A 26,114-nucleotide genomic window follows, 5' to 3' on the forward strand; every position below is an offset into this window, starting at 1 on the left:
ATACTTAAAGTAGCCACCTCTGCAGGCTTGTAAACTAGCACTTTGATATTTTTGCATTTGCCTTGCAGTACCATATCCTCCTGTCTGAACATCCTCTTCTCCCCAGAAGGTCAGCGTGACCTCATTGTCTGGGACAGATTTGGCCTTGCTGTTTTGGTCTTATCACTACTTTTCATGCTGTGCTTTCCAAAACACATCACACATCTTCTTGTCAGTGGCTGAACAGACGCTGGACTGATTGCAGCCCGTGGCAGACAGTTCTGTCCATCCCTTTCCTTATTCCTGACTAATGGAACCCTGATTTTGTTCAGGATAGCAAAGTGCCTGGCTAAAAACCCAATTTCTCAGGCTCCATTGCAGTGTAGGTGGCCCTAAGGCCAAGTTCCAGCCAGTGTTTTATAAGCAGAAATCTGTTGGGTGGGACTTCTGGGAAAACAGTTGTTTTCCTGGTGAAGAAGCCCTGTTCCTTTTATCTTTTGCTTTTCTCCCTTCTTCCAGTCTGGACTGTGAACTTCAGTGGCTGCCTTCCAAGGCAGAAGGATCTCTTGTGTTGAATGTCATTGTCAGAAGGCCACCCTGGGCTCTGGACTAGCTCCCTGCGGGCTTCTACTTACATGGGAAGAGTGAGCTCCTCTTGGGTTGAGCCACTGTGGTTGGGTTTCTGTAACAGGCAATGAAGTATCGTGATGGGTATGTGAGGTGCTTCCCTGAGTTCACACTGACATGACTCTGTCCATGTAAATGTGTTTCATGTGACCTTTTTTAAAGTTGTCCTGGTCACGTTCTCTTTCTTGTGACTCTTTCCTTCTGGAATGACATACCCTATAGGTTTACTCGGGCTTCTTTCATTATCCATTTGGCAAAGACACAGGAGGCTGTGTTCGTACAGAAATCCTGTCTCTAGTGCTGAGCGGAAGCACGAGCTGCGGTACAGCCACCTCTCCTCAGGCCAGGACTGCCCAGCCAGACACAGACCAGCCCCTTAGGATGTGGCATGAGATGGAGGCCTGGCACCAAGTCACATAGAGGGGTCAGACACTTGCCAGGGTTTTATCAAAGACTCACTTTTATCAGTGCCGACTTAGCTTGTTCTAGTGAAAAAAAGATCCATGGAGGGCTTGAGTTCATGTGGATTAATTACTAATGTAACTCTAGTTTTATGAATGGTTTTAAGCATTGTCCTTCACTCTTCCTCATCTTTGCCACCTTTCTTTCTTTCTTTACATCCTATGGCGTTTCATGACACCACATGACTCTTTTTTTTTAATTTATTTATTTATTTTTGGCTGCATTGGGTCTTTGTTGCCGCGCGTTGGCTTTTCTCTAGTTGCAGCGAGAGGGGGCTACTCTTCATTGTGGTGGGCGGGCTTCTCGTTGTGGTGGCTTCTCTTGTTGCGGAGCACGGGCTCTAGGAGCACAGGCTTCAGTAGTTGCAGCACGCGGGCTCGGTAGTCGTGGCTCACGGGCTCTAGAGCACAGGCTCAGTAGTTGTGGCGCACAGGCTTAGTTGCTCCGCGGCATGTGGGATCTTCCCGGACCAGGGCTCGAACCCGTGTCCCCCGCATTGGCAGGCGGATTCTTAACCACTGCGCCACCAGGGAAGCCCCCGACACCACATGACTCTAAGCTTTCTTCCTTTATGTCACAAGTTCCTTTAATAGGAGAATAAGAGAGAGAACATAATGTAGTGGAAAGATCATGAGTTTTGGATATCAGGAAACCTGCACTAAAATCTGAGCTTTACTTACGAGCTATGCGATCTTGGTTAATGTCTACAAGCCTTAGTTTTCTCATTAGTAAGGTAAGAATTTTAGTGGAGATTAAATAAGATACTGTACATCGAATACTAATGGCAGTCTTATTCTCCGCAGCTGCCCACTCCTTCCTCCTTATCTTATCCTTGGGAGGCAATAACTTTCAATCCTTTTAACTGATTCTTTTAGTAATTCTCTTGCCATTTCTAAAGAACATACTTTGCTACTTCTCGATTCTTGAATTTTAAATAATATCTGTTAACTTCCCAATGTGGAAGATGAGAATTTTGCCCTCTTGCATATGTGCCTCATTCTTCCCGTACAGATACACACATCTTGCCCTCTATTCCTATATAGTTACTTATAGTGTTTGATAGCTCAATTCAATGAATGCATGAATATGGCCATGTAAACAGTTTGACGGCTGAGCCAGGTATGTACTACTATTAGTTTTATCTTTTTCCTGCATAGCTTTTTTTTTCCCTAAAATTAGCCATTGCTTATTTTTTTGGTATGCATTTATCACTGTGTATCTGCTGATCAGCGTAAAATGGGGAAGTGATAAATAGTAGTAGGCATATTATGAGAAAAGAAGAGACATGCCACTTTTTCAGGGGAAAGGTCACCCTCCCCCATTAAATTCTTAAATCAGTTTCTACTGTGGGACCTCATAGAAATGATATTGTGACACAGTGGACTTCATTTGATAGCAAATGTCAAAGCCAGTTCCATATGGCTGTTTTCCACGATGGTGTTGAAAAAAAGCCAAAGTTACAATGTCACAGTGAAACTCTAGGAAGATGACTCCACGAGGGACCAAGTTAATCGGGTTGAAAATGTCTTGTGGTGAAACTTGATCCGAGGGTAAACTTGGGCACCTGGTGGGTTGGATGGACGGCGTGTCTCCTGACCTATCTTTTCTGCTGGTCAGCCTCTCTAAATAGCAAGACTGCACTCATTCATTCAGTTAGACAGCCAGACACGGACTGGGCTCTGGAGAGTCTGTAATCAACAAAACGGATGTGGTCTTTGCGCTCATGGAGGTCATGGTCTTGTGGGAAGACAGATACCGCGACGTGCATTGTTGGTATCACGAGTCTTGTGAAAGAAAAAGGCAGGGTGTGTCACCTAATCCCAATTCCATCAGTAGTTGAACAGAGTCTGCCAGCTTGATCGTTCTGCTGATAAGGTTTCCCCAAATCCCTTAGTCTCCCTTTTCCTTTAACTTTTTTGAAGGCTTATCTCTTTTCTGCATTGACAGGCAAACAGCTGTTGAGTCGAGTAAACCCACAAGATTTCAGAATCAGTCTTCTTTCTCAGGCTATAAAGCCAACCTTCGTCCAATCCAAAACTTGCTCAGGGAAACAGTGCAGCAGAGATGGGGTTGGACATGCCTGTTTTGGCTGTGCACGCTGGGAAAGGGCCCTGGATTCGTTGAGCGTGCTGCTGTGTCTGAGGACTGGATCACAAAAATCCAGGGGTCACTACTCTGGTAGAACAGAAGAATGATGACTTTTCAAGGTTGCAGACCTGTCACTTTACATCTACTTCAAATTCACATCTACATCAAAGTTAATGAGTGGCAGAAATCTCTTTCAAATCCATCCCTAAAAGGCAAGAATTTATAAAATGCAAGCACCTTAGTTGAAAGTAGCAGAATTATTTGTTTGGATTAAATGTTCTATTCCTTGCTTTTAAAATGATATAAGTTTCTTATTATAAGGCAGAAGGTTGGACTGGGTGATAGTTTTAAGTACCCTCCAACTGTAAAACCTGTGATCATAGAATATTTTATATAGTTCTTTGCCAAGCAATGCTCTGTCTGCAAGCATTAAGTGCTACTAAGTCTGTATTTTTGGGAGAAATCCTTAACACCAATACTCATATGAAATTATATGCGTTTGTCAAATTTCACTTTTTTCTTTGCTAGCTATAGATATTTATTCTAAAAGAATGACCAGATACCTTCTTTTAGATCGGAAGTAATTAGATTCAGTAATTCGAGTGGATGAAGAATTAGCCCTTGGCAATTTTTTTCAACTGGCTTGGACAATTCTCAACATTACTCAAGTGTGACTTTGGTCACTAGAAGTACAGAATTGTCTTGCAGTATAGTTATTACCTTCAAGAATAATCAGAAGACTCTAAATATCTTTATTTTCTCCTACTTTATATGTTTGTTTTGCAGTGACTTTGAAAATTCCCATTTGCCAAGATTCAGAAGATCTTTTTCATTTGAAAATAAAGGGAAGAAACTCTACAAAATAATGAAATTGCCAAATCTGTATTAAACCTGTGAAGATGGAAGAGTTCCCTTCCCCCCACCAGGGAAAACATCCACTGTTCACATTTCAGTGTATTTCCTTCCAGTCATTTTTCTATGCGTTTTAAAACCTGCAACTGTAGTAGGTACTAAGGACGTAATATACTTTCTCTGCTTTCTATCATTTTTTTCATGCTTTCTGTCATTTAAATGTGTCATATTAAGTATGTAAGGAACTCTCTTGCTAATGAGTCAACATTAGCCAGAATAAAGTGGGAAAGGTTCATTGACTCCTGGAGAGTTTAGCAACCATCAGATATTTAGGGTCATTAATTCTCTTTTTTCTTACTGCCTATAGGAGCACCTCATCAATAAATACTCTCATGATTGTTATTTTGTGCTAGGAGCTTGGGAAACAGATGGGCAGGTTAGGTTTCCAGGAGCTCCAGTCTGGAGCATCCATGAAAATTATTCTTGTGTCTAGGAAAATTAAAGATGGAGCATTAATGGCTTCCTCGATGGGTGCTTGCTTCTGAAAGGCAGAGCTGATAATGTCCTGACTCCGAGCAAAAGCCACAAAGGAGCTATGTTTTCCTAAGTCTTTAGTTTTTGTTTGAAGGTTCACCACAGACTTTAGCAGTGAAAAAAAAAAAGTGCATTCTAACTGGGTCAGAATGACCTAGAACCAACCAAAATACTTCTAATTACTGTGGCAGACAATGATGAATCATACCTAAGCTAGCTTGCTGCCTTTTCAGTCATATGTGCTCATAATCAGACTCATTGTTTCGTCGCCAGTGGAACATTTGCTCCAGCTTGTTTGGGTCTGTAGGAGGAGAGAAGTTTGCGAATCTTCCCAGCATAGGATCTGCTCGGCTGCAGTAGTACAGCAGGGAGGGATCTTCACGTTATCAGGGTTTAAGCTCCCTCAGAGCAGGGCTATGGCTTAGTCATTTTCATCATGGTGATACCAATCAAAGCTACCATTTTTGAGCACCGATTGTGTGCTAGACAGTGTAAAACGTGCCTTATGGTCCTTGTGTCATTTAAACCTTCCAACAATCTTATGATATAGGTATTATTATCCTCATTTTGCTGAGAAAATAGGCTCTGGAAAATTAAGTCACTCAGATACCCAGTGTATGTAAGGTAGGCACCCGGCAAATGTTGAGTGAGTGAATGAATGATTACTCCAAGCTAATGGAGGGGAAGGGCAGAGTACGAGCCACAAACTTGAGATTGTGTACCACCCAGTTATTCACTTTTGCAAGTTTTAAGCTCCAAATTTGAGTAGCAGTGGGGGAGGCGAGAGGATTTCAAGGTAGGCAAATAAGATAAGACATGGATGAGGGAATAAGTTTGTGATCAGCAAGAAGATCAGCTTGACCAGGACAAAAAAAAAGAGAGAGAGAAGGAAAAACACTGAAGTGTCAGCCACCATGCTAAATACTTTACTACATTATCTTATTTGAAACTCACAAAACCCCTTTGAAGTAAGCCTTGTTAATCTCCATTTATGGGGGAGGACTCCAGCTTAGAGAGTTTAGCAGCTGCCTGAGGTCACACAGCAACAGGCAGGTGAGGGGCGGGGATGGGAACCCAGGCACCAGCTCCATAGCTCCTTCCCCATAAACAAAAGCCAGGAATGGAGATTTCATTAATTATGCTTGAATTTTATTTTGTATTTGATGGAGAGAAAAAACCCATATGATATACAAATTTCTTTTATACTGACAAAACCCAGCAACTGGCTCTACCCCAGGAAGAGATTCCAGTTCAGTCAGTGCAGGGAAAAGGCCAAGCAGCTGATGAAAGTTTTGGAGTTGCCAGAAAGAGTGAGCTTGGCGTGACTGGTGTGAAATTCAGTGGTTGTGACCAAATTTTCCAAACCAGAATCGGCGTGCCATGCTCCTTGTTTTCCCCCCAACTCCGCCCCACCCCACATATCAGAGGAACTCCTGAAAATGTAGTTGGAATGCAGAAATACAGTCACATGGTCAGTTCTGATATATGAGACATATGTTTCTAAAAACCACTGAATCATGAAAAGTCGCACAATAAAAACCACAGGATTTGTGGGAAAGATGGGATTATAGGCACAGGACTCAAAAAATTTCATCAATGACATATTGAAAAAAAAAAAGGTAAACGCCTAATAGAAAAGGGAAGCACAGTTTTACATATAAGAAATGGTTAAGAAATACACAAATGGTGCAATAAGTATGGAACTTTACCTAGAAGTGCAAGATAAATGGAGTTTTGTGTGGAAATGGGCATTGGAAGGGTTGCAGCTGTGAGTTACTGTGAAGTAGAGGAAGGAGGGAGATGTGGAATCATATGGAAAGTTCTAACACCAGCTGTGGATGGGCGTGGCTTGTAATACATGCAGAGATTGGAGGTGGCTGGTAGGTGTTCGAGGTGTGTGGTTCTGTGTATTCCTAAGCAGCTCACTTCAGCCGGGCACCTTTTTTCTGCATTCACCTTAGTGTTTCTTGCAGAGGAAATCACACCTAAGGGCACACAAAATTCACAAACTATTAATCTGTTGGTATTTGTGGTTTAAAAACAAGTGTCATAGCAGAACTGACAGTGTATAGGACAACATAGCAGAATATACAAACTCTTACATATCAAAATGTGTGTGGCTTCCATACCTGTAGCTTTTCCACTCAGCTCTCTAGTTAGGGTCCCTACTAGAGACTAAAGGTATGTGTCCCTCCCATATTCATATGTTGAAACCTATCCTCCAATGTGATGGTATTGGGAGGTGGGGCCTCTGGGAGGTGATTAGATCATGAGGGTGGAGCCCTCAGGAATGGGATTAGTGCCCTTTTATTTATTTGTTTTTATTTTTGGCTGCATTGGGTCTTCCTTACTGTGCGGGCTTTCTCCAGTTGTGGCGAGCGGGTGTTACTCTTCGTTGCAGTGCGCGGGCTTCTCATTGCGGTGGCTTCTCTTCTTGCGGAGCATGGGCTCTAGGTGCGTGGGCTTCAGTAGTTGCAGCACACGGGCTCAGTAGTTGTGGCACGTGGGCCCTAGAGCACGCGGCCTTCAGTAGTTGTAGCACGTGGGCTCAGTAGTTGTGGCGCATGGGCTTAGTTGCTCCGTGGCATGTGGGATCTTCCCAGAGCAGGGATTGAACCCATGTACCCTGCATTGGCAGGTGGATTCTTAACCACTGCACCACCAGGGATGTCTGGATTAGTGCCCTTTTAAAAGAGACCCCCAGAGAGCTCTCTTGTCCCTTCTGCCACAGGGAGAAGATGGTCCATTCATGAACCAAGAAATGGGCTCTCACCAGATACCAGATCTGCTGGCACCTTGGTCTTGGACTTCCCAGCCTCCAGAACTGGAGAAATAAATGTTTGCTGTCTGAGCCATCCAGTCTGTGGTATTTTTGTTACAGCAGCCTGAGTGGACTAAGGCTGTCCGTCAGCTCTGAAGCAGAGGATGGACTGGGTCATCTCTAAGAACTCTTCCTCTGTGATGTTTGGGTCTCTCAGTGAATGGACTGGGTGACACAGTGTGGCCCCCCAGTCTCTCAGAGGATAATAATTAGAGTTTTTAAAAAAATTCTTTATGTATCCTTGTTTTTTTCGCAGGTTGCTTTAGTATCTTTCCTTCTTCTGGATGTTCTTGTCATGCTTCAGTCCTTCTTCAGATGCCAGGTGACCCTTGGATTTTCATGTGGGTTTAAGAAAGAGCAAGTCGGCTGGGAGTTTTGCGTCCATGGGTGGAGCTTGTGGACTGTCAGGTGTTGCTTTTTGGGTGCTCAGGACAGCATCAGCTTGTATTTTGGAGCCCTCTAAATGCCAGACTGTGTTCTCCTCTGTTGATTCAATTTAATTGATTTCATGTGTTTTGCCAGTGGTACACACTTGAGTCCTGGAACTCTGCATGTGGCCGTCGGGTGGGAGGTGGAGGGGTCAAGTGCTCTGTACAGAGTATTTCAACGAAGTCCCCTGTTTTCAACTAACACACGCCAGAGGCCCGAGTCTGGGTTTCTGTAGGGCCAACCGGCTTCCTCTAGTTACTTGCCTTGTATTAGCCACAAGTCCTCTCTGTAGTCTGGTTTCGGGAGTTTCGTTAAACCTGAACAAAGACAGAAGTGCTCAGGTCTGTTTAGGGAGGTCAGGTCCATCACACAACAGAAGAGGTGTTTGAACGAGGTTTTGAAGGATGAATAGAAGTTCATATCATGAATGAGGGGTAAGGGCTTTCCAGGCAGAGAGAACACACAGCATGCGCAAAGCACTGGAGGCGTGAGCAGTCAGCATCGGGCAGTACCAGCCCCTCACAGTCTGTGCAAGTAAAGCAGATCTAAAGTGATCTGAAAAACTCTCAGGGAAACATTTGTAAAAGACAAGGCCTCGGCTTCCCTTGTGGCGCAGTGGTTGAGAGTCCGCCTGCCGATGCAGGGGACACGGGTTCGTGCCCCGGTCCGGGAAGATCCCACATGCCACGGAGCGGCTGGACCCGTGAGCCATGGCCGCTGAGCCTGCGCGTCCGGAGCCTGTGCTCCGCAACGGGAGAGGCCACAGCAGTGAGAGGCTCGCGTACCGCAAAAAATAAATAAATAACTAAAAGCCAAGGCCTATTTGTTTGTTAATGGTAGTTATCACAGTCTCCAGGACACTTCGTTGGACAGGTAGAGACTTTTTGCTTTTTGAAGATCATCCCTTCAGGCCTTTGTGGTCACAGAGAAAAAGCCAACACAGTTGGCTGCTGGTACAGTGAATCTGTCCGTGCTTGCCACATGTAAGGTGGAAGGGACTTGGCCGGGGGGTGGCGGGGGAGAAAGCATTTGGTATGGAACAGAAGAGAGCGAGATAGGTATATGTGGCAAGGAGATATATTGTCATGGAGCATAGATTTGCAGATGTAAATTCAGTAGGAAGACTCACACCAGAAACACCATCAGAGCAGCCACCGGGGCGAGCTCGGTCTCCTGTGCGGGCACCGCAATGTTATCTTCACATCCGAAGCCTATTTTGACAGCAATGGGAAAGCACGGTCAGTTCAAAGGCATTGTAATGCAGGCCTGGTGAAGGCAGTTCCTTCTCTGCTAATTTTCTTCCCGTGATGATGATAGTTTATGTCAATTTAGAATTAGCAAACTACGGAAAAGATTAAAGAAGCATTAAAAAATCTTGAATTCTTTCACTGAGAGGCAACCACTGTAGACATTTTTTTTTTTTTTTTTAAAGAAGATGTTGTGGGTAGGAGTTTATTAATGAATTAATTTATTTTTGCTGTGGTGCGTCTTCATTTCTGTGCGAGGGCTTTCTCTAGTTGTGGCAAGCGGGGGCCAGTCTTCATCGCGGTGCGCGGGCCCCTCACTATCGCGGCCTCTCTTGTGGAGCACAGGCTCCAGACGCGCAGGCTCAGTAGTTGTGGCTCACGGGCCTAGTTGCTCCGCGGCACGTGGGATCTTCCCGGACCAGGGCTCGAACCCGTGTCCCCTGCATTAGCAGGCAGATTCTCAACCACTGCGCCACCAGGGAAGCCCTGTAGACATTTTTTTTTTTTTTCAATCTCTTTTAAGCATTTTATTTATTTATTTACAGGCTGAAAGCTTAGCAACGATAATAGTTGTTACTATTATCGTGGCCTATATAGTAAGCATTATATATGTGCCATTCACTGCTCTGAGTACCCTCTGCATATTCATTCATGGAATCCACGCAACAACACTAAGAAACAGGTACTTTTATCCCTTTTATCAGATCGGGGAAACTGAGGTACATAAAGGTTAGGTAAGTTGCTCAGGGTCAGATGTCCAGTAAGTCAGGATTCAAACCCAAGCCTGGGCCAGACCCAAGATATATCTCTCTTGACGGATCTCTATATAATAAGATATCATATATCAATACACTGTATTACATGTATGTGTATACATGTATTCCTCTCTTTCTATAACAATTTAAAACCTTTTTCTTGCTGCATGTTGTACCCTAAGGATATCCATATCGTTTAAAAACTTCATGCACAGGGCTTCCCTGGTGGCGCAGTGGTTGAGAGTCTGCCTGCCAATGCAGGGGACACGGGTTCGAGCCCTGGTCCGGGAAGATCCCACATGCCGCGGAGCGACTAGGCCCGTGAGCCACAACTACTGAGCCTGCGCGTCCGGAGCCTGTGCTCCGCAACAAGAGAGGCCGCGATAGTGAGAGGCCCGCGCACCGCGGTGAAGAGTGGACCCCGCTTGCCACCACTAGAGAAAGCCCTCGCACAGAAACGATGACCCAACACAGCCATAAATAAATAATAATTTTTTTTAAAAAGTTCCAATTTCAACCGTCAGCTACTCTTACAAATTCCTACAATCAGAAAAAAAAAAAAAACCAAACTTCCTGCACAAAGCCACATGCATGTGGATATCAGAGGCTGCATTAAACCTCCCTTTCCTGTTGGACATTTCTGTGGTGTCCAGTTTCCCACCATTACAGACAGTGCTCTGAGCGGTGGACGGTGATAGGCACTCCATGCAGGGTCACCCCCTGTCCAGTCCCCAAGCGTCCTCAGACCTGGGCTGCCACCGCCCCGCCATGAGGGAAGCCACGCCAGGCTTTGCTTCGACTCCTGCAGCCTCATTCAAGCAGAGCCACCAGGGGGCGCGGCCCTGCCCGTCTGTGAAGGCCTGGGGGCAGGTGGGGTTTCCCCTTGCCTTGCTAGGGAGATGGGGCTCAGCCTGGGGAGGAGTAGGTCCGAGACATGGGGCTCTTCCTTCCACCGCATGGTGGTATTGAGAACGGGGACTCGAAACAGCTGAGAACTCTTTGCTGACTGGGGCACCAACAAGAATAATCCAGTCCTTTGGGCTTTGGCACAAAAGGCAGATGACATGGATCTCCCTGGGTCCTACCCACGTCCTCTTGGCGTGCAAGTAAAAGACCGTGGAAAGAAGATAACAATCAAAGTTAAAGGGATTTAGCACAAATGAAGGGGGCTCCCATGATTTCTTGTCTTCCCTTTTTCAGTTAGGATTTGAGCACGATTCCTGGATTTCCGAATGTTAGTTGCAACAGGAATGTGTAGGAGGGTCCCGACAAGAGCTGGTGTTTTCATGATTTCCAGCATGTCAGAAATGACTTAAATACAGTAAGTTTAAGAACGGGCCGCTGTGACTCGCAGGGGACTTCTCCTGGCCGGGTTGTGTTCCTTGCTGTTCGCGGAGGCGGTTGTTCGGAGGACCACGTGCTTCTCGGGGTCAGTGCCACACCTGCGGTCCTCCCGTGGCCAGGCGGGCTGCCCGATTCCCATGGCAAAGCCGGTGCTCTTCCCTGACCCTTTGTTCTCTGCGCAGGAGGACGTGGTTCCAGCCCAAGTACAAAACTTTCATGTTTGAAAAGACTCGGTTTAACTGCTGGCGGTTAGACTGACAGATTGGTATGTACCTGCGTGGTGAGCACTTTGACCCAGTAAAACGCTTCAGCGCTAAGAAGATGGAAAACCATGGCATTTGCCATCTGACCCAGCAGGAGCCTGGGGCAGAGGGAGCTCAACTCGGAAAGTCTGCTGCTGGCTTTTTTTTTCTTCCCTCCTGATTGTTGTCGTAGCCTCGGGAGCAGATACTGCCTTTGAAACCTTTCCCCTGGCTGGCTTGACTGCCTCTGCCTCCCAGGTCAGGGGCCAGGGAGCCAGGGTGTCAGGCTGACCGAGCGCTTGGCACTGTTCTTGGGGGCATTAAGGGCTCCCTGCACTATCAGAGGCACAGCCCGGGAGGCAGGGGCTCAGCAAGCGCTCGCCCTTCGCTGGGCTCAGCCTGTTTCTGGCTGGTTGGTTTCTGGTTGCCCGAAATGACCAGCTTCTTGTAAGGTACGGTGTGTTCGATGCTGGGAGCGGAGCACCGCTTTGGGGGGTTGGAGAGGTTGGCGTTGGCGTTCTGGCTGATGATAGAGATGGCACTGGCCCGTGTCAAGCAGAATAATGGCAAAGCATTTGCCTTTTCAGTAAGCCGAGTGAATCCACTTAATGAACTCATTTCCTGATTTTGCTGTTGAAAATGGTATCTAAAGGGGTTAGAACTAATTAGTTTTGCACAAGGCGGACACCAAGCAGAAGCGAGTCTGGTTGTAAATGATGTGCTAAGGAAATACTCTCTGGATCCTGCCTGGTGGGCTCTGGAGAGGTTTTTCCATAGTTTCTTCTTCCCTGAAAATCTTCCCTGCTTTATTCAGAAGCTGCTTCTCTCCCATTCAGTTCTCCCTGCAACTGGGGGTGGGGACATCGTGCTTGCTTTGTCGTCCCATTCCAGAGAGCTTAAGGACGGTCCCAGAGGGAGGCGCCATCTGACGTCGTGTGGACAGATGTCTGGGTGGCATGGTGCTCTGGCGGCTGAGACAGTCCCGGTTAGAGAGACTAGCAGATTAGATAGAAGTCAAGCCCTTAGCCCGGCTTTTCGGCTTTTCGTCATTAAACAGCACCTGTGGAGTTTATGAGTTCCTCCAGGGAAAATCGCAGAAATCTACACTAGAATGCTGTTTCCTGCCAGGAGGACCTCTGAGAGTTTGTAGGAGACCATCCTGCTGTCTGAATGCGTTTATGGTCACATCATATATTCTTCCTCGTCTCCTAAAGCATCACAGCCATTCCTCATACGCGAGGGCCCACCGTGCCGCGGGAGGTACAGGAGGAGGTTGGAAATGCAGTCTCGAGAGGGCTTTGCTTTTGTTGTTTTCCGAAACTTTGGTCTCATAAGAAATAAATCACCATACTTGCGTGTAGGCTGAAGGATTCTTAACTTTTGCTGTAGGGATGTGGGAGAAGGAAGGAACAGGGGTTAGTGGCAGCTCAGATATGAGCTGGAATTTGGGGCATTGATGGTTACCTTCCGGGAGGCCCTGAGGTCAGCAGGGATTCCGGGGGAGGGCTGTCTCCAGAGAGGGTCAGGTGGGAGGGTCTGAGGACCACAGGTGTGTTTTGGATGTGATTCAGAATGGAGGCAGATGGCAAAGGGAGGGGAAGAGAGACCTGGAGGGGGCTGTGGGTGGGTCTTCTCTTTCATGGCCTTGAACTCCGGCTTTGACTCCAGGGCATGGACGCTTTCTTCTCTGCCCTTGGTCACCTCTCCAGGCGAGGCTGAGAGGAGACAGAGGACAAAGACAAGTGGGTACCAGCCCCATTTTGCACGTAGCTCAGCGGATGCTTGTGAGGGAACAGATGGCAAGCCAGGGGATGGCTGGAGGGTCCTGAGCACCTGGCGCGCAGGGCGCCTCAGACCTCCCACAGCCCCTGTCCTGCATTGCGATGGTGACACCACCCACTAACTCCTCTTTCCAAAGCCCAGTCTCCCCTCTTCCTTAGCCTCCACATGAGCCAGTCTTTGTGTCCTCCTTGAGTCTCAGTGCATTGCAATATTCACCTATATTCCTCCTTAGGAAGCCTAGGGAATCTCTCTCACAGTCTGATCCAGCCGTCTTAAAGTCCTTGCCTGACTCTACAGGGTTAAATCTGAATGTGTGTTCACAGGGCTTAGTCTAGACTGGCCCTCATCACCCTCCTATACCTGCCCACCCCCGCCCCCTACCATGCTCCAGCATCTGGAAGGACCTGTGTTCCCCAATCACATGTGGGTGTCACCCCCGGGTCAAGCCTGGGTGTGTTGCCCACCTCCTGCCCGAATGCCCTTTCTTATATTCAGCTGGCAAACCTGTGCTTATCCCCCAGATTCAGCTCTTCTGGGAGTTACCCTGAGATTGACTTGAGATAGAACCTTCCATGCCCATCTCTGTTTCCTTTGGAGCTGCCCTCTTGCCTAAATCCCTGCTAAGGCAACGGTCACACTGCCTTGTTTACCTGCACTTCCTCCCTACCTGTGAGTTTCTCCAGGTCAGGGACTCTGTGTCTTTCACTTTCACCCTTAGCTCCAAGTAGGAATGAAATATTACTGCCATGTCTCCAAATTAGACTATTTAAGCATTTAACTTTAGGGCAAAACCATGAATCTAAGAGGAAGGTTCACTGTTTCTCATGAAGCAGAGAACAGGCTCGGAGTTGTTGATTTGTGGCTTAGGACAGACCTAGCTGTATGAACTTGGTTCTGAGACCTTGAAGGCCTCCAGCTACGTCTTCTCCTTGAGCCTGGGGTGGCCCGGGTGGAGGGCGAGCGGGGTCTCTGGCCGCCTGGGGTAATGAGCCAAGTCAATGGCTGATCCTTTGCCAGATCTGCTCCGAAGAAACTGTTCTGGGCTCCATGGGGATGAGTGAGCTTGGCGGCTTCATCCAGCAGTTCAAGCCCCTGAGGAGGGGCGGAAATGCAGACACACTCTGTGTGGCTTTAGGGGGAGAAAGCCGGAGCCCAGTGAGGTGTGTGCAGAGTGCCGGGGGTGGAGGAGAGGAAGCCATGAACGTTGGCCTCAGTGTGAGCCCAGGGAAGAACGGGCACAAACAGGGCCTGCGGGGTAGCAGAGTATTCATGAGGAAAGAACAGAAGTGCACATCTTGAACTTCGATGCTCACGGGAAGGGCCCCCCCTCTGACCCTGCTTGGGATGGAAAACAATCAGGTGAGTTCAGGTAATACCTGGGGCAGGGAGGCATTAGCTAATACACTTTCTGGAACTGGAACAGCGATGGCATCCTGGGGTCCGCAATGAAAACCTCAGGTACGTCTACCTGGTACACCTGGGGCTTCTGAGTCTCCATGTGATGCTTTCACACAGGACCACGCTCTCTTTCTTTGCCGTCCTCACTATAACCTTGAACAGGTGGTCTCCCTCTCCCTTTCCATCTCCCTCTGCCTCCTTTTAGGAGTTATTATCCGGGACCTGCAGTATTTATGGGAAATAAAGAAGTGACTAGAATAGTTTCTGTTGTCAAGCGGCTTCAAGTCTTGAGAGAAAGGGGGCTAAGCCGTGTGGAAATGCCATCTACTTGCACAGGCACATTGCAGTTGGTGTGCTCCTAAAGGAAGCCAGTTTAACTATTGCCATCGGAGTACAGTGAGCCAAGTTCAGTCAAGATCTCTGGTTAGCATCTAGAAATTAGAATTAGGAGCAGTTAATTCCAATTTAAGAGAGAAAACTAGAGTTTATTAACATCTACTATGTGCCAACAACTCTACATATGTTAGTTCATTTAGCCCTCGTTACAACTCTGGGAGGTGGTTCGTATTATCCTCATTTTACAAGTGAAGAAATGGAGGTTCAGAGAGGTTAGGTAACTTGCCCAAGGCCACACAGCTCAAAAGAAGCATAGTCATAAATGAAGCCCCTGGTGGCCTCATTCCAAAGTACATGCTTTTTACTACCCAGCAGGCGGATTATGAACGCTTTTGCGTTTGAAAAATTGTTTGAAGGTGGTAAAGTCCAACTTTCCTGAGGGGTTTATTATCTTATAACTCAAAGGGACCTGCAGGGTCCTCTCTGAGAGTCCTGCTGGTTTTGATCTAAGTCGACACCATGGCTGAGAAACCAAGAGCTTGCCCCCAGCACATCACTGGCCTCAGTCTCCACACACAGAGGGACCCAGCCAACGATGTGCGCCTCTGGACGTCCGGAGGAAACGGGATGTGGGTGAGGATCCCTCTACGGGTTAGCAGAGATCCCTCTGGGGGAGGGGGAGAGCCGGCTCTGTTGGGTGAGCAGCAGGGGGAGGTGGTAGCTTTATTTTTATGAGCAGAATGGCCAGTGCGCAGCAGCCAGGGATACACAGAGCTGGGTGGCATCCTTCGGAAGTGAGTTCCAGCCATTCCAGGAACCAATAACTGTTGTTGACAGATGCGAGCTCTGGGCTTAAGCAGAGGTGCCTCCTTACCTGACCGATAAAAGGCAAAGCTGAAAGGTGCTCAGAAAGGAACAGGAAAATCTTTGTGGACCCAGAGTTTAGCTGGACACAGAGCTCGTCAGGGTTCCCAGGGAGTGTCAGTGAGCTTTTTAAGTGAAATGGATTTTCTGTCCCTTGGGCAAAACTTTAGATATTCTTTTTTTTTTGCCACACTGCGTGGCTTGTGAGATCTTAGCTCCCCGACCAGGGATGGAACCTGTGCCCCCTGCAGTGGAAGCACGGAGTCCTAACCACTGGACCGCCAGGGTATTCCCCAAAACTTTTGATAGTCTATTCTTTAAAAAAAAGAAAGAAAAAGGAAAAAGGTCACTTCAAGGAGAGGCCGGAACGAGAATGTTTTTCTTTGAAAGGGCTGGAGTCTGGTTTAATCCCTGCTTTAATCTCCAGGAAAGGGCCAGTCGGGCTGTCGGGGAGGTGGACACTGTCCAGGCCCCGGCGGGCTGGCCCGCTGATCATTTGTGTGTTCTGCCTGTCTCGTGAAGCAGCAGTGAGCCTGCTCGCCTTCCTCCTTTGGGGAGACCTGTCTTCACGTAGCATTCTTAGAATGCTCTTGGTTTTCTTTGTCTGGCTAGAAATGTACCTTTTTTTTTTTTGCGGTTCGCGGGCCTCTCACTGTTGTGGCCTCTCCCGTTGCGGAGCACAGGCTCCGGATGCGCAGGCTCAGTGGCCATGGCTCATGGGTCTAGCCGCTCCGCGGCATGCGGGATCTTCCCGGACCGGGGCACGAACCCGTGTCCCCTGCGTCGGCAGGCGGACTCTCAACCACTGCGCCACCAGGGAAGCCCTAGAAATATACCTTTTTAAATGGGGCTTTTCATTTGCTGATGCTGTGTTTTCTTGTCATGGCAGCCCCCCTCTTGGTAAAGTACCACTAAGGAAGAACCTAAGGCAGTCCTCTTCTAACCAAAAGTTTTGGCATGGCCGGACAAGTGAACACCGTTAAAAAAACAAAAACAAAAAACAAGAACCTTAAAAAATGCTCCCTTTTCTGAAGTCACCGACGTCATTGAGAGCAAAGATTCCCTTACTTTGGGCCATTATTCGACATTCTAAAATTGTACCAAATGTGAGACCTTGCACAAGTCACTTAATCTTATCCTGCCTCAGTTTCCTAATATATAAAATGAGAACCATGCTATGTGCATTTTAGGGCCATGGTGAAAATGAAATAAATGATAAATGTAAACTAAGAACGATGTCTGCACAAAGTGGCCCTAGTAAGTGATGACTCTTATTTTGATTATTACGTAAAATGTTCTTGGGGTTTCTGTTGCTAAAGGAAATAATAACGATGTGAAGACAATCGATGCGTTTAAACCCCAGACACAGTCCCTTCACCTGCAAAATGAAGACAATAGTACTTTTGTCACAGAACTGCTGGCACAAGGGAGATACTAAACAAATATTGGTTTTCTTATTCTTTCATTCAAACTCGGGTCGCCCCTCATATATATGTATATATCTGTCTATTGATTCATAAATTGCATACATGGACCGCAGTATATCCTGTATATTATTTACATTATAAAACATACACTGAAAAATAATATAATGATTAGGTAAAATAGATATGAACAGAGTTTTTTTTTTTTGCGGTACGCGGGCCCCTCACTGTTGTGGCCTCTCCCGTTGCGGAGCACAGGCTCCGGACGTGCAGGCTCAGCGGCCATGGCTCACGGGTCCAGCCGCTCCACGGCATATGGGATCTTCCCAGACTGCGAACCCGTGTCCCCTGCATTGGCAGGCGGACTCTCAACCACTGTGCCACCAGGGAGCCCTGAACAGAGGTTTTTATATTTTCTTTTTTTGTTCACTTTGGATGTGATGCTGTACTATGTATGTAAGTACTATAATAGGGACTTTATAAGGTCGGTCATGTGGTTCAGTGAGTATAGGTAGAACCTTCTCCTATGAATAATTGCAGGGTTTTATGGGCTCCCAGAGTACCAGCGAGAACACTTAGCCTGGGAGGATGTCCAATTTTGGATGTGTGTGCATGCTTTGTGTCGTGAGGCCGACTCTCCAGTGCTATCCTCTAGAAGTTTTGAGGAATACCGTAGCATTCTGTAAAACTGGGAAATGTCTTGACACAACTGGAAAAAAAACACTAGAAGGTAATGGTAATACAAGTTTATAACCTTTAAACCGAGGATGTCTGAGATTTTTCAATTCTACTAGTTTAAACTTCTTAAATACTACTATTCATGGAAGAGATTCTTGGAGATGGGCTTTTAATTCCAGACCAGGCACTAGCTGTGTGTCATTAGACAGGTCTCCCAACCTCCCTGAGCCTTAGTTTCTTCATCTGTAAAATAAGGATACAAGTAGGGAGAGAAATAATGACCAGAAAGGATTGTTGCCAGGATTAAATTCAGTGACGCTTGTGGAGATGCTTAGCAGGGTGGCCTGCCTTTGCTGTAGGTCTGTAGTTCACCAAGATCTTCAGTTGCTCTCCTACTGAGGTGCTGTGTGATGTCCATCATCCATTATAAAAATGGATATGCATAAAGTCTGCATTTCATTAATTTTTAAAAATGTGACCTTCAGCTTTTAATAAGCGTAAAAATGCATACAGTCTAAAAAGTTGACTGTTATAAGCTTTAAAATGAAAAACAGTGATCTCCTTCTCACCTATTTCCACTCCAATGCCTGCTACGTAGAGGCAACCATCTCTTAATTCTTTCTTTTTCTTTAATTTTCTGGAATTTACCTCTTTATTTACAAGTAATAACTGATGTTGCACTTTCTTGATTATTCCGAGACCATCTTTTCATTCTTACCGTGCAATGAGAATTGAGGGTTCTCACACCTCTTTCCTCCTCCCCGCCAAACGTGTGTGTATCCATCTTTTTCCTTTCTGCATCTTCCAAAATAGTTATAGGCACACCTTGGAGATATTTCAGGTTCAGTTCCAGGCCACTGCAATAAAGTGAATCACATGAATTTTTGGTTTCTTAGTGCATATAGAAGTTATGTTTATACTGTAGTCTATTAAGTGTGCAACAGCGTTATGTTTAAAAAATGTATGTATCCCAATTAAAAAGTACTTTATTGCTAAACAATGAGAACCATCATCTGAGCCTTCAGTGAGTCATAATCTTTTTGCTGGCAGAGGGTTGGAAATATTGTGAGAATTACCAAAATGTGACACAGAGACAGGAAGTGAGCAAATGCTGTTTTTATTTTTATTTCTTTATTGAAGTATGGTTAATGTACAGTGTTGTTTCAAGTGTACAGCAAAGTGATTCAGTTATACATATTTATATATATATCTATTCTTTTCAGATTCTTTTCCATCATAGATTATTACGAGATATTGACTAGAGTTCCCTGTGCTCTGCAGTAGGTCCTTGTTATTTGTTTCTTTTATATACAGTAGTGTGTGTATGTTAATCCCAAGCTCCTAATTTATCTCCACCAGGCCTCCTGCCTCTGGGTCTTCCCTCCAGTTTTGTTCCAAACATCCCTGTCCAGCTGACCTGCTTAAAATATCACCTTTAGCAACATAAATCCCTAGTTCTGAAGCTTCAGGGCTGTTGCCTACTAAAACAACGTCTAATTTTTACCCTCAGTTTTTGTTTTTTTTCCCATCATGGTGCCACCTTTACTACTCATCAAATGCACTTATTTTCTTTTTCTAGAGCATGTGTATATTCGTGGAGCTTTCTTGCCTGTGTACCCTCCTGTTTCTTTCCCAAATGCTAGTCCCAATTTTTGGCCAAAAATATCCTACTCTTCCTTTTTGGCCCACTTTGGGTACCAGCCCCTTTGGACCGCCTGAGTTCTCACTGATTCTCCCCAAGACCCCTACCCCCACCTTACATTGTAGGAATTATGGACTATAGCACTTTTTTGTCCCTTGTCACTTACGATTTGAAGTTCTTATATTTTCATATGCCTGTTCAGATTTAGCTAGAAATGAATGGTCATGCACTGACTACCAGGTGCTCTGCTAGGCACTTTCACACTCTGTGTCTTCTGCTCTCTGTGATGACCGGTGAGTCCTTCAAAGAGCCCATTTTACAGATGAGAATACCGAGGCCCGGTGAGCCACACATGCTCTCTCCGTCTACTATACCAGGCTCCTGTGCATTAAGGTGAAGGCCGTGGTTTGACCATCGTCGCTGCGGTGATGGGCACTGCTCCAGATTCTGTGGCTGAAGAGCATCACACACCAGCACTGGGAGGGGCTGGGCCAGGCCTTGGAAGGCAGGCAGCAGGATGTGACGTGTCGGCGTGGGAAAGGAATCCCCGCAGTTTGTAGACTTGAGTAACTGCAGCAGGAGACGAGCAAAGGGGCCGAACCCAGGGAGCGAGTGGTAGAACCCAGTCCCGGGAGGTCACAGGCGTCGCCCTGGATCCACGAGGCTTTGGGGAGCAGTTTGGCTTTGGTGTTTGACCCTGAGCGAGGCTGTCCTCTCTCTGGCTCTTTAGTTCCCCATGTGACAGTTGTGGGATCCTAGCACGCCAGCGGGCCTCCATCTCAGCCTGCTCTGTCTGCCCTCTGAGCCCTGACTCCTCACTGGCAGGTGGTCTTGTCTGTGAGCTGGAGCATTGCCAGGTGTAGGTAGGAATTTTCCACACCATTCGATTGTGGTCCAGTAGAACTAACAAAAAGGGCCAGAGCGTTGTCGTACGAATCTCAGTTTCCTTCCCCATCCTCGGTTACCAGCATTTACTTAGGATTTCAAATGCCTCATTAGATCGGGAGTGGGGTCATTGTCTCTCTCACTATTTGCTTCTAGACATTAAAGCTTTGATGTTTGCTTAGGGTTGTAAAATACAATTTCCATTTTTTTTGGTGTTTTTTTTTTTGCGCGGTACGCAGGCCTCTCACCGCTGTGGCCTCTCCCGTTGCGGAGCACAGGCTCCGGATGCGCAGGCTCAGCGGCCATGGCTCACGGGCCCAGCCGCTCCGCGGCATGTGGGATCCTCCCGGACCGGGGCACGAACCCGTGTCCCCTGCATCGGCGGGCGGACTCTCAACCACTGCGCCACCAGGGAAGCCCACAATTTCCATTTTTTTGAGTGTGAGCGCTCTTCTGTCTACGCCCTTGTCCCTTTTGTGTTTCTCCTTCCCTCCTTCCCTCTTTCCCTCCCCTTCCCCTCTCCTCCCCCCCCACCCCCAATTCTATTTTCTTCCAACAAGAGTTCTTTCAGATTACTTATCATCTCTGAGACTTGGATTTGCCATCTTTATGATGGGCTTCATAATATCCCTCACACGGCTACCAAGTGTATTGAGCAGGGGGCCTGGCACACGGGAGCCGGACAATATTAGTTTCCTTTCTTCCTCTTTACTGCTCTGTCCACACCAGGCATTGCTCTGCCTTAACCGCTGGAGTCCTCTGGGCTCAGGGTGCCAATCAGCTACCAGGTGAGCGACCCAGGACCTTGGGAAAGGAGGGTCTGGATGCCCCGAGCATTTCTTTCAACCGTTGAGCATCATTCCGCAGGGGCTCCAGGTAAAATGGGCCAGAAGTAGAGCTGCTTTCTGTGTGCGTTAAGCTCTTCAGACAAAGATCTATAGAAACAGGAGGCATTCGTGATGTTATTAATTGGCGGCAGCTTTCCATGGACCACCCTGAATGGAAACCGACACAGGCGTCCCCACATGTGGCCCGTAATCCCTCATTTACGTACTGAAGGAGGCTGCGGGTCAAGAGAAAAGGCAGAGGGCCTGGGAGCCTCTTCTGACTCAGGCTATTAGGTGGCTCCAACCGCTCCCCTCTCGCTTTCAGGAGCGCTTTCTTTTTGTTCGTGCTAATTCCTGAAGCAATCCTCCCACCAGCTCATTTCCCCAGGCTGTAAGCAGGGGCTGACCGAGGGGAGGCCCTGTGCTCAGGAATTATTGCCCCAAGCAGGAAGTGTTTAATGGTTTCCATTTACTTTTAGTTGGAAGAAGGAAGCCTGAACCTTTCTTACAACAGAGGCAGAAAATCAACCTGACGACACCCCCATTTTACCCTCAGGAGGGAAACCAGAGCTCCTTAGGGCACCAACGGCCCCATCTTGAAATTGCTTGGCCACCTATAGAACAAGGACAAGGGGAATTTCTTATATACGTCTTAAGTCGGAGTGATGTGTAAGGAGGTGCCTGGGATGTGAAGCCAGTCTCACAACTTGTGTGACCGAGTGTGTGTCACCGTAATAAAGCAGGAAGCCAGTGTCCTGTGGTCATGTCGGGGATGGCATCTGTGCTATTTTTTTTTTTTTTTTGGGCTGCACCATGCAACTTGCGGGATCTTAGTTCCCCGACCGGGGATTGAACCTGGGCCCTCTGCAGTGGAAGCGTGGAGTCCTAACCTCTGGACCACCAGGGAATTCCCCACCTTGTTCTAGTTTGAAGTCAAATGCCACTTTGGACATTAATAGTAGAGGAGGCATGAAATATATGAGGATGTAGAAAAGTTGAATAGTCTACTTTCATACCTTGAAGAGAGTTTAATCTTTTCTCATATGACAGCATATTTGTAAAAATCCATCTGGCACCTGTCAAAAAGAAACCCTTAACAAATTTTAAAAGTAGAGTTTTTAAAGGCCACAGTCGTGATTATCCAATAAAAATTAGAAATAAATAATATAAGGCTAATCCTTCTTCCTCCCAAATTCTCACTATTTAGAAATTAAACCTACATTCCTGGATAATTATAGGATCAAAAAGGGACTCAAGAGGGAGATCATAAACTGTCTAAAGGGGAACACTTTACACTAAACCTAGGGGCCACAGCACAAGAGGCACCCAGAGGAAAATGTATAGCCCTAAATATCTTCATTATCAAAGCAGTAAGATGGAAAATAAAGATGATGATGAAGGAGTCATTTTTAGAAGTCTAGTAAAAGTACAGCAAATTAAACCAAAAGGAAAGAGAAAAAGGGAGATCTAAACCAAAAACGAAATGAAATAGAAACTAAACAGAAAACGTTAGGAAGGAATATACATTTAAATGCCCGTTCTTAGGAAGCACTAAATATAGGGGTTTAACCGTATGTCTGATCCCAGAGAAATGTCTTAGCGAATACCTGAACCTTCACTCAATGGAATGAGATGCAGCCATTAAACTGCTTCTAACAGCATTTGTAAGAGGTTTGGATGAAATGTTTATGTCAGATGAAAAGAGCAGAATCAAAAATTGTATCATAAAGGGATTATTACCATGTGGATACAGTCTCCCAGCTCCCTCCTGTGCCCCAGAGAATTAAGTCTGGAAAGAATACATCAAAGTATCAGAGAGAATGGAGTACTGACGCGTGCTTAACACAGAGGAATGGTAAAGACGTTGTGCTAACGGAAGGAAGGAGCACATACTGTATGATTCTGTTAATATGTCTAATAGACATAACGTAAATTAGTGGCTGCCTATGGCTGGAGGATTGGGGACTTAGGGGTGACGGCCAAAGGGTATGAGATTTCTTTCGGGGGTGACGACGATGTTCTAAAATCACCTGTGTGACGGTAGTGCCGTATGGGAATATACTGAAAACCATTGAGTTGTACCTTTTTTTAAAAAATTGAGACATAGTTGATTTACCATGTATTAGTTTCTGGTGTACGGCAAAGTGATTCAGTTATACATATATATCTTCTTTTTTGTATTCTTTTCCATTATAGGCTATTACAAGATATAGAATATAGTTCCCTATGCTATACGGTAGGACCTTGTTGTTTATCTCTTTTACATATAGCAGATGAATGGGGTGTTATGTGAATTAGATCTTAAGCTGCTACCAAAAAAAAAAATCACAGTGGTTATCTTGGGGGATGGACATAGTGATTTTCCTTCTGCTTTTCCACCCTCTTGTGTGATTTCCAGATGTAATTCTGCATCACTTGTCTAATGGAAACGTAATAAACTCAAAACATTTTAGAGGAAGTGTTCATAATTGGCCTTTTAGCAGAGGAGGCAATGAGGGGAAATCTGCTTGCTAGCCTTTCTCCTGAGAAGATGAGAGGAGACTGAGTCCCGTAATCCTGAAACTGGGGACTGGTTGTCGTGGGTCGCTGCATTGTCAGCCGCCGTCACACACATAAAGTGGCGCAGGGCTATTCTTCTTCAAGTCAGGGAAAAGAAAGCGTCATTTGTCTGGGGTCTCTCAAAAGCAGGATCACCACTCAGGGAAAAGCTGGGGGTCTGTGAAACCTGCAGATGACTAAGAGCCAGTTTCTAGTAAAATCTCCTAAGAGGTGTCAGACTCTGCTCTCTGAGTGCTAAATTAGAGAAAGCTGTTACTTATATAACTTCCTGTAATTGCCCGGCAGTAGCCGTTGCTGAGAGCCGTCTGCTCCTCCTTTTGGCTGAGCCGGGGATACGCGGCCCTCTCCCCTCCTTGCAGCGGGGATCCTTTCTACCTTTGGGCTTCATGCTCGGGGTCAGGCTTTTTAACTGAAACTGAAATGCCATTTTAAACAGAAGACTGCTTCGTCTCTCTTGGAGATGGGAAACTCTTACGCTGGACAGCTGAAGACGACGCGGTTTGAGGAGGTCCTGCACAACTCCATCGAGGCCTCACTGCGCTCCAACAGCCTGGTACCCAGGCCCGTCTTCTCCCAGTTGTACTTGGAAGCGGAGCAGCAGCTTTCCGCCCTAGAAGGTAGGAGATGCGTTCTTGCCTTTCTTTTAGAAATGTTAGCAGTGGGACTGGAAGCTGTTTCCTCTTCTGAGGAAACTGTAGAAGCTGTTGGGTCTGGAAGAACAGAATTATTACAAAAGGGAAAGGTGCACGTGCATCCCATCCTTACTTGGCTAAAACTAAGATAAGTTTCAGCCATAAAGTTGCAAGGAATAGAATGGTTCATTGGACTAGTAGGAGAAAGAAAGAGCCATGCCAGCCTGTTCTGAATTGGTTGTTACTTATACTCTTATTAAAAGGTTTGATGGCTCACTTGGATAAGTAAGACATTTTAACATGCTTTTGACCCTCAGTTATATATTTTTTCTCTTTGTGATTCGTGGCCATATCTTTTTTTTTTTTTTTTTTTTTTTGGCGGTACACGGGCCTCTCACTCTTGTGGCCTCTCCCGTTGCGGAGCACAGGCTCCGGACGCGCAGGCTCAGCGGCCATGGCTCACGGGCCCAGCCGCTCCGCGGCACGTGGGATCTTCCTGGACCGGGGCACGAACCCGTGTCCCCTGCATCGGCAGGCGGACTCTCAACCACTGCGCCACCAGGGAAGCCCGTGGCCATATCTTTGCAAGGGAGCGCAGTTTTTCTTTGTGATAGCAGTTACAAGAGCCCTCTAGAAACTGTTAAAAACCAAGAACAAACCCTTATAGATTTAACGTGTGCCAGGAATAAATTATCTTCAGGCATGGGGTTAAGTTTACTTAATTATCCAGAGAATAAACTGGTTGTATTTTTCAGTCTTTCGTTTGTATTTTTTGTAGTCGTGTATTTTCATGTCAAAAGTAACCCACAGCAATCCAAAGTATGAGAGTTATTGCTAAAGGAAGTTCTTTTTGTCACTTTGTCTTTCACGTGAAGTTACCTGCACGCTTCTCTTAGCTTTTGAAGTGAAAGAGGGCTGTGGTTTAAAACAAAAGTTAACAAATTAACGAAGCATGCAGTATGCCGGGTCCTGTCTTGGGGTGATCACGACATGTGTGTGTGTGTGCAGGGTGAGGATGGTGGGCTGGGGACGGTTGCACATAAGGGAAAATGAGGCTCAGAGGTCCTCGTGTGATGTCTGAAAGTCCCTTTTTCTAGCAGGGAGGCATTCCTTGTGTCACCATTTAAAACGTCCTTACAAAATTAACCTTGCAAATAGCAGTCGCTAAGGACCTAAAGGAACTGGGTCTGGGTCTGGGAGAAAGATTGTGATCAAAAGCATGAATTAGGAAGCCCGAGAATTCTCTGGTATTCAAGTCGAAAGTACCAAGGTTTTGTGGCACAGGAAGCCTTCCTGTGACCTTGGGGGCATTTGAGAAATTACTGGGGGATCGCTTGTAGATTGTGTTTTCAGCTAGCTGAAAGACTTCTGTGAAATACGTATTAAATGGTCATCCTTAACTTCTTGTAGTATTGAAAGGCTTTGTTGCTAATGATGAGTGAACAATCTAATGATAAATAATTTAGTGCATTCGAATGGCACCTTAAAATCAACACAGTGCTTTTACCTCCACCAGTAATGAAATCCCGTGATTTGGGAAGACGGAAGATGGATTTGACGTTTTGAAGGATGTTGACCTGGGGACAGGTGGGGAGAAAGCCCTGGAGTTTCCCAGTCAGCTTTTCCTGGGGTCGAAGCTCTCCATAGACAACGTTTGCTGGCCTCTAAACAGGAGGCTGCATCCCGATCATTGACTCCTTGGGATGC

General features: G+C 46.4%; 1 protein-coding gene across 1 annotated transcript in view; it reads left to right on the plus strand.

Moving 5' to 3' along the window:
- GREB1 (growth regulating estrogen receptor binding 1) overlaps positions 1-26,114 on the plus strand; it is a 132,671-nt gene that overhangs the window by 39,083 nt on the left and 67,474 nt on the right. Inside the window, 1 exon segment of the mRNA XM_032653546.1 lies at positions 24,212-24,392. Within this exon segment, the coding sequence (XP_032509437.1) occupies positions 24,236-24,392 (157 nt within the window). The 5' untranslated portion in view covers positions 24,212-24,235.

This window comes from Phocoena sinus, chromosome 13, assembly GCF_008692025.1.
Source record: "Phocoena sinus isolate mPhoSin1 chromosome 13, mPhoSin1.pri, whole genome shotgun sequence".
In the NCBI taxonomy this organism is placed as follows: Eukaryota; Metazoa; Chordata; class Mammalia; order Artiodactyla; family Phocoenidae; genus Phocoena; species Phocoena sinus.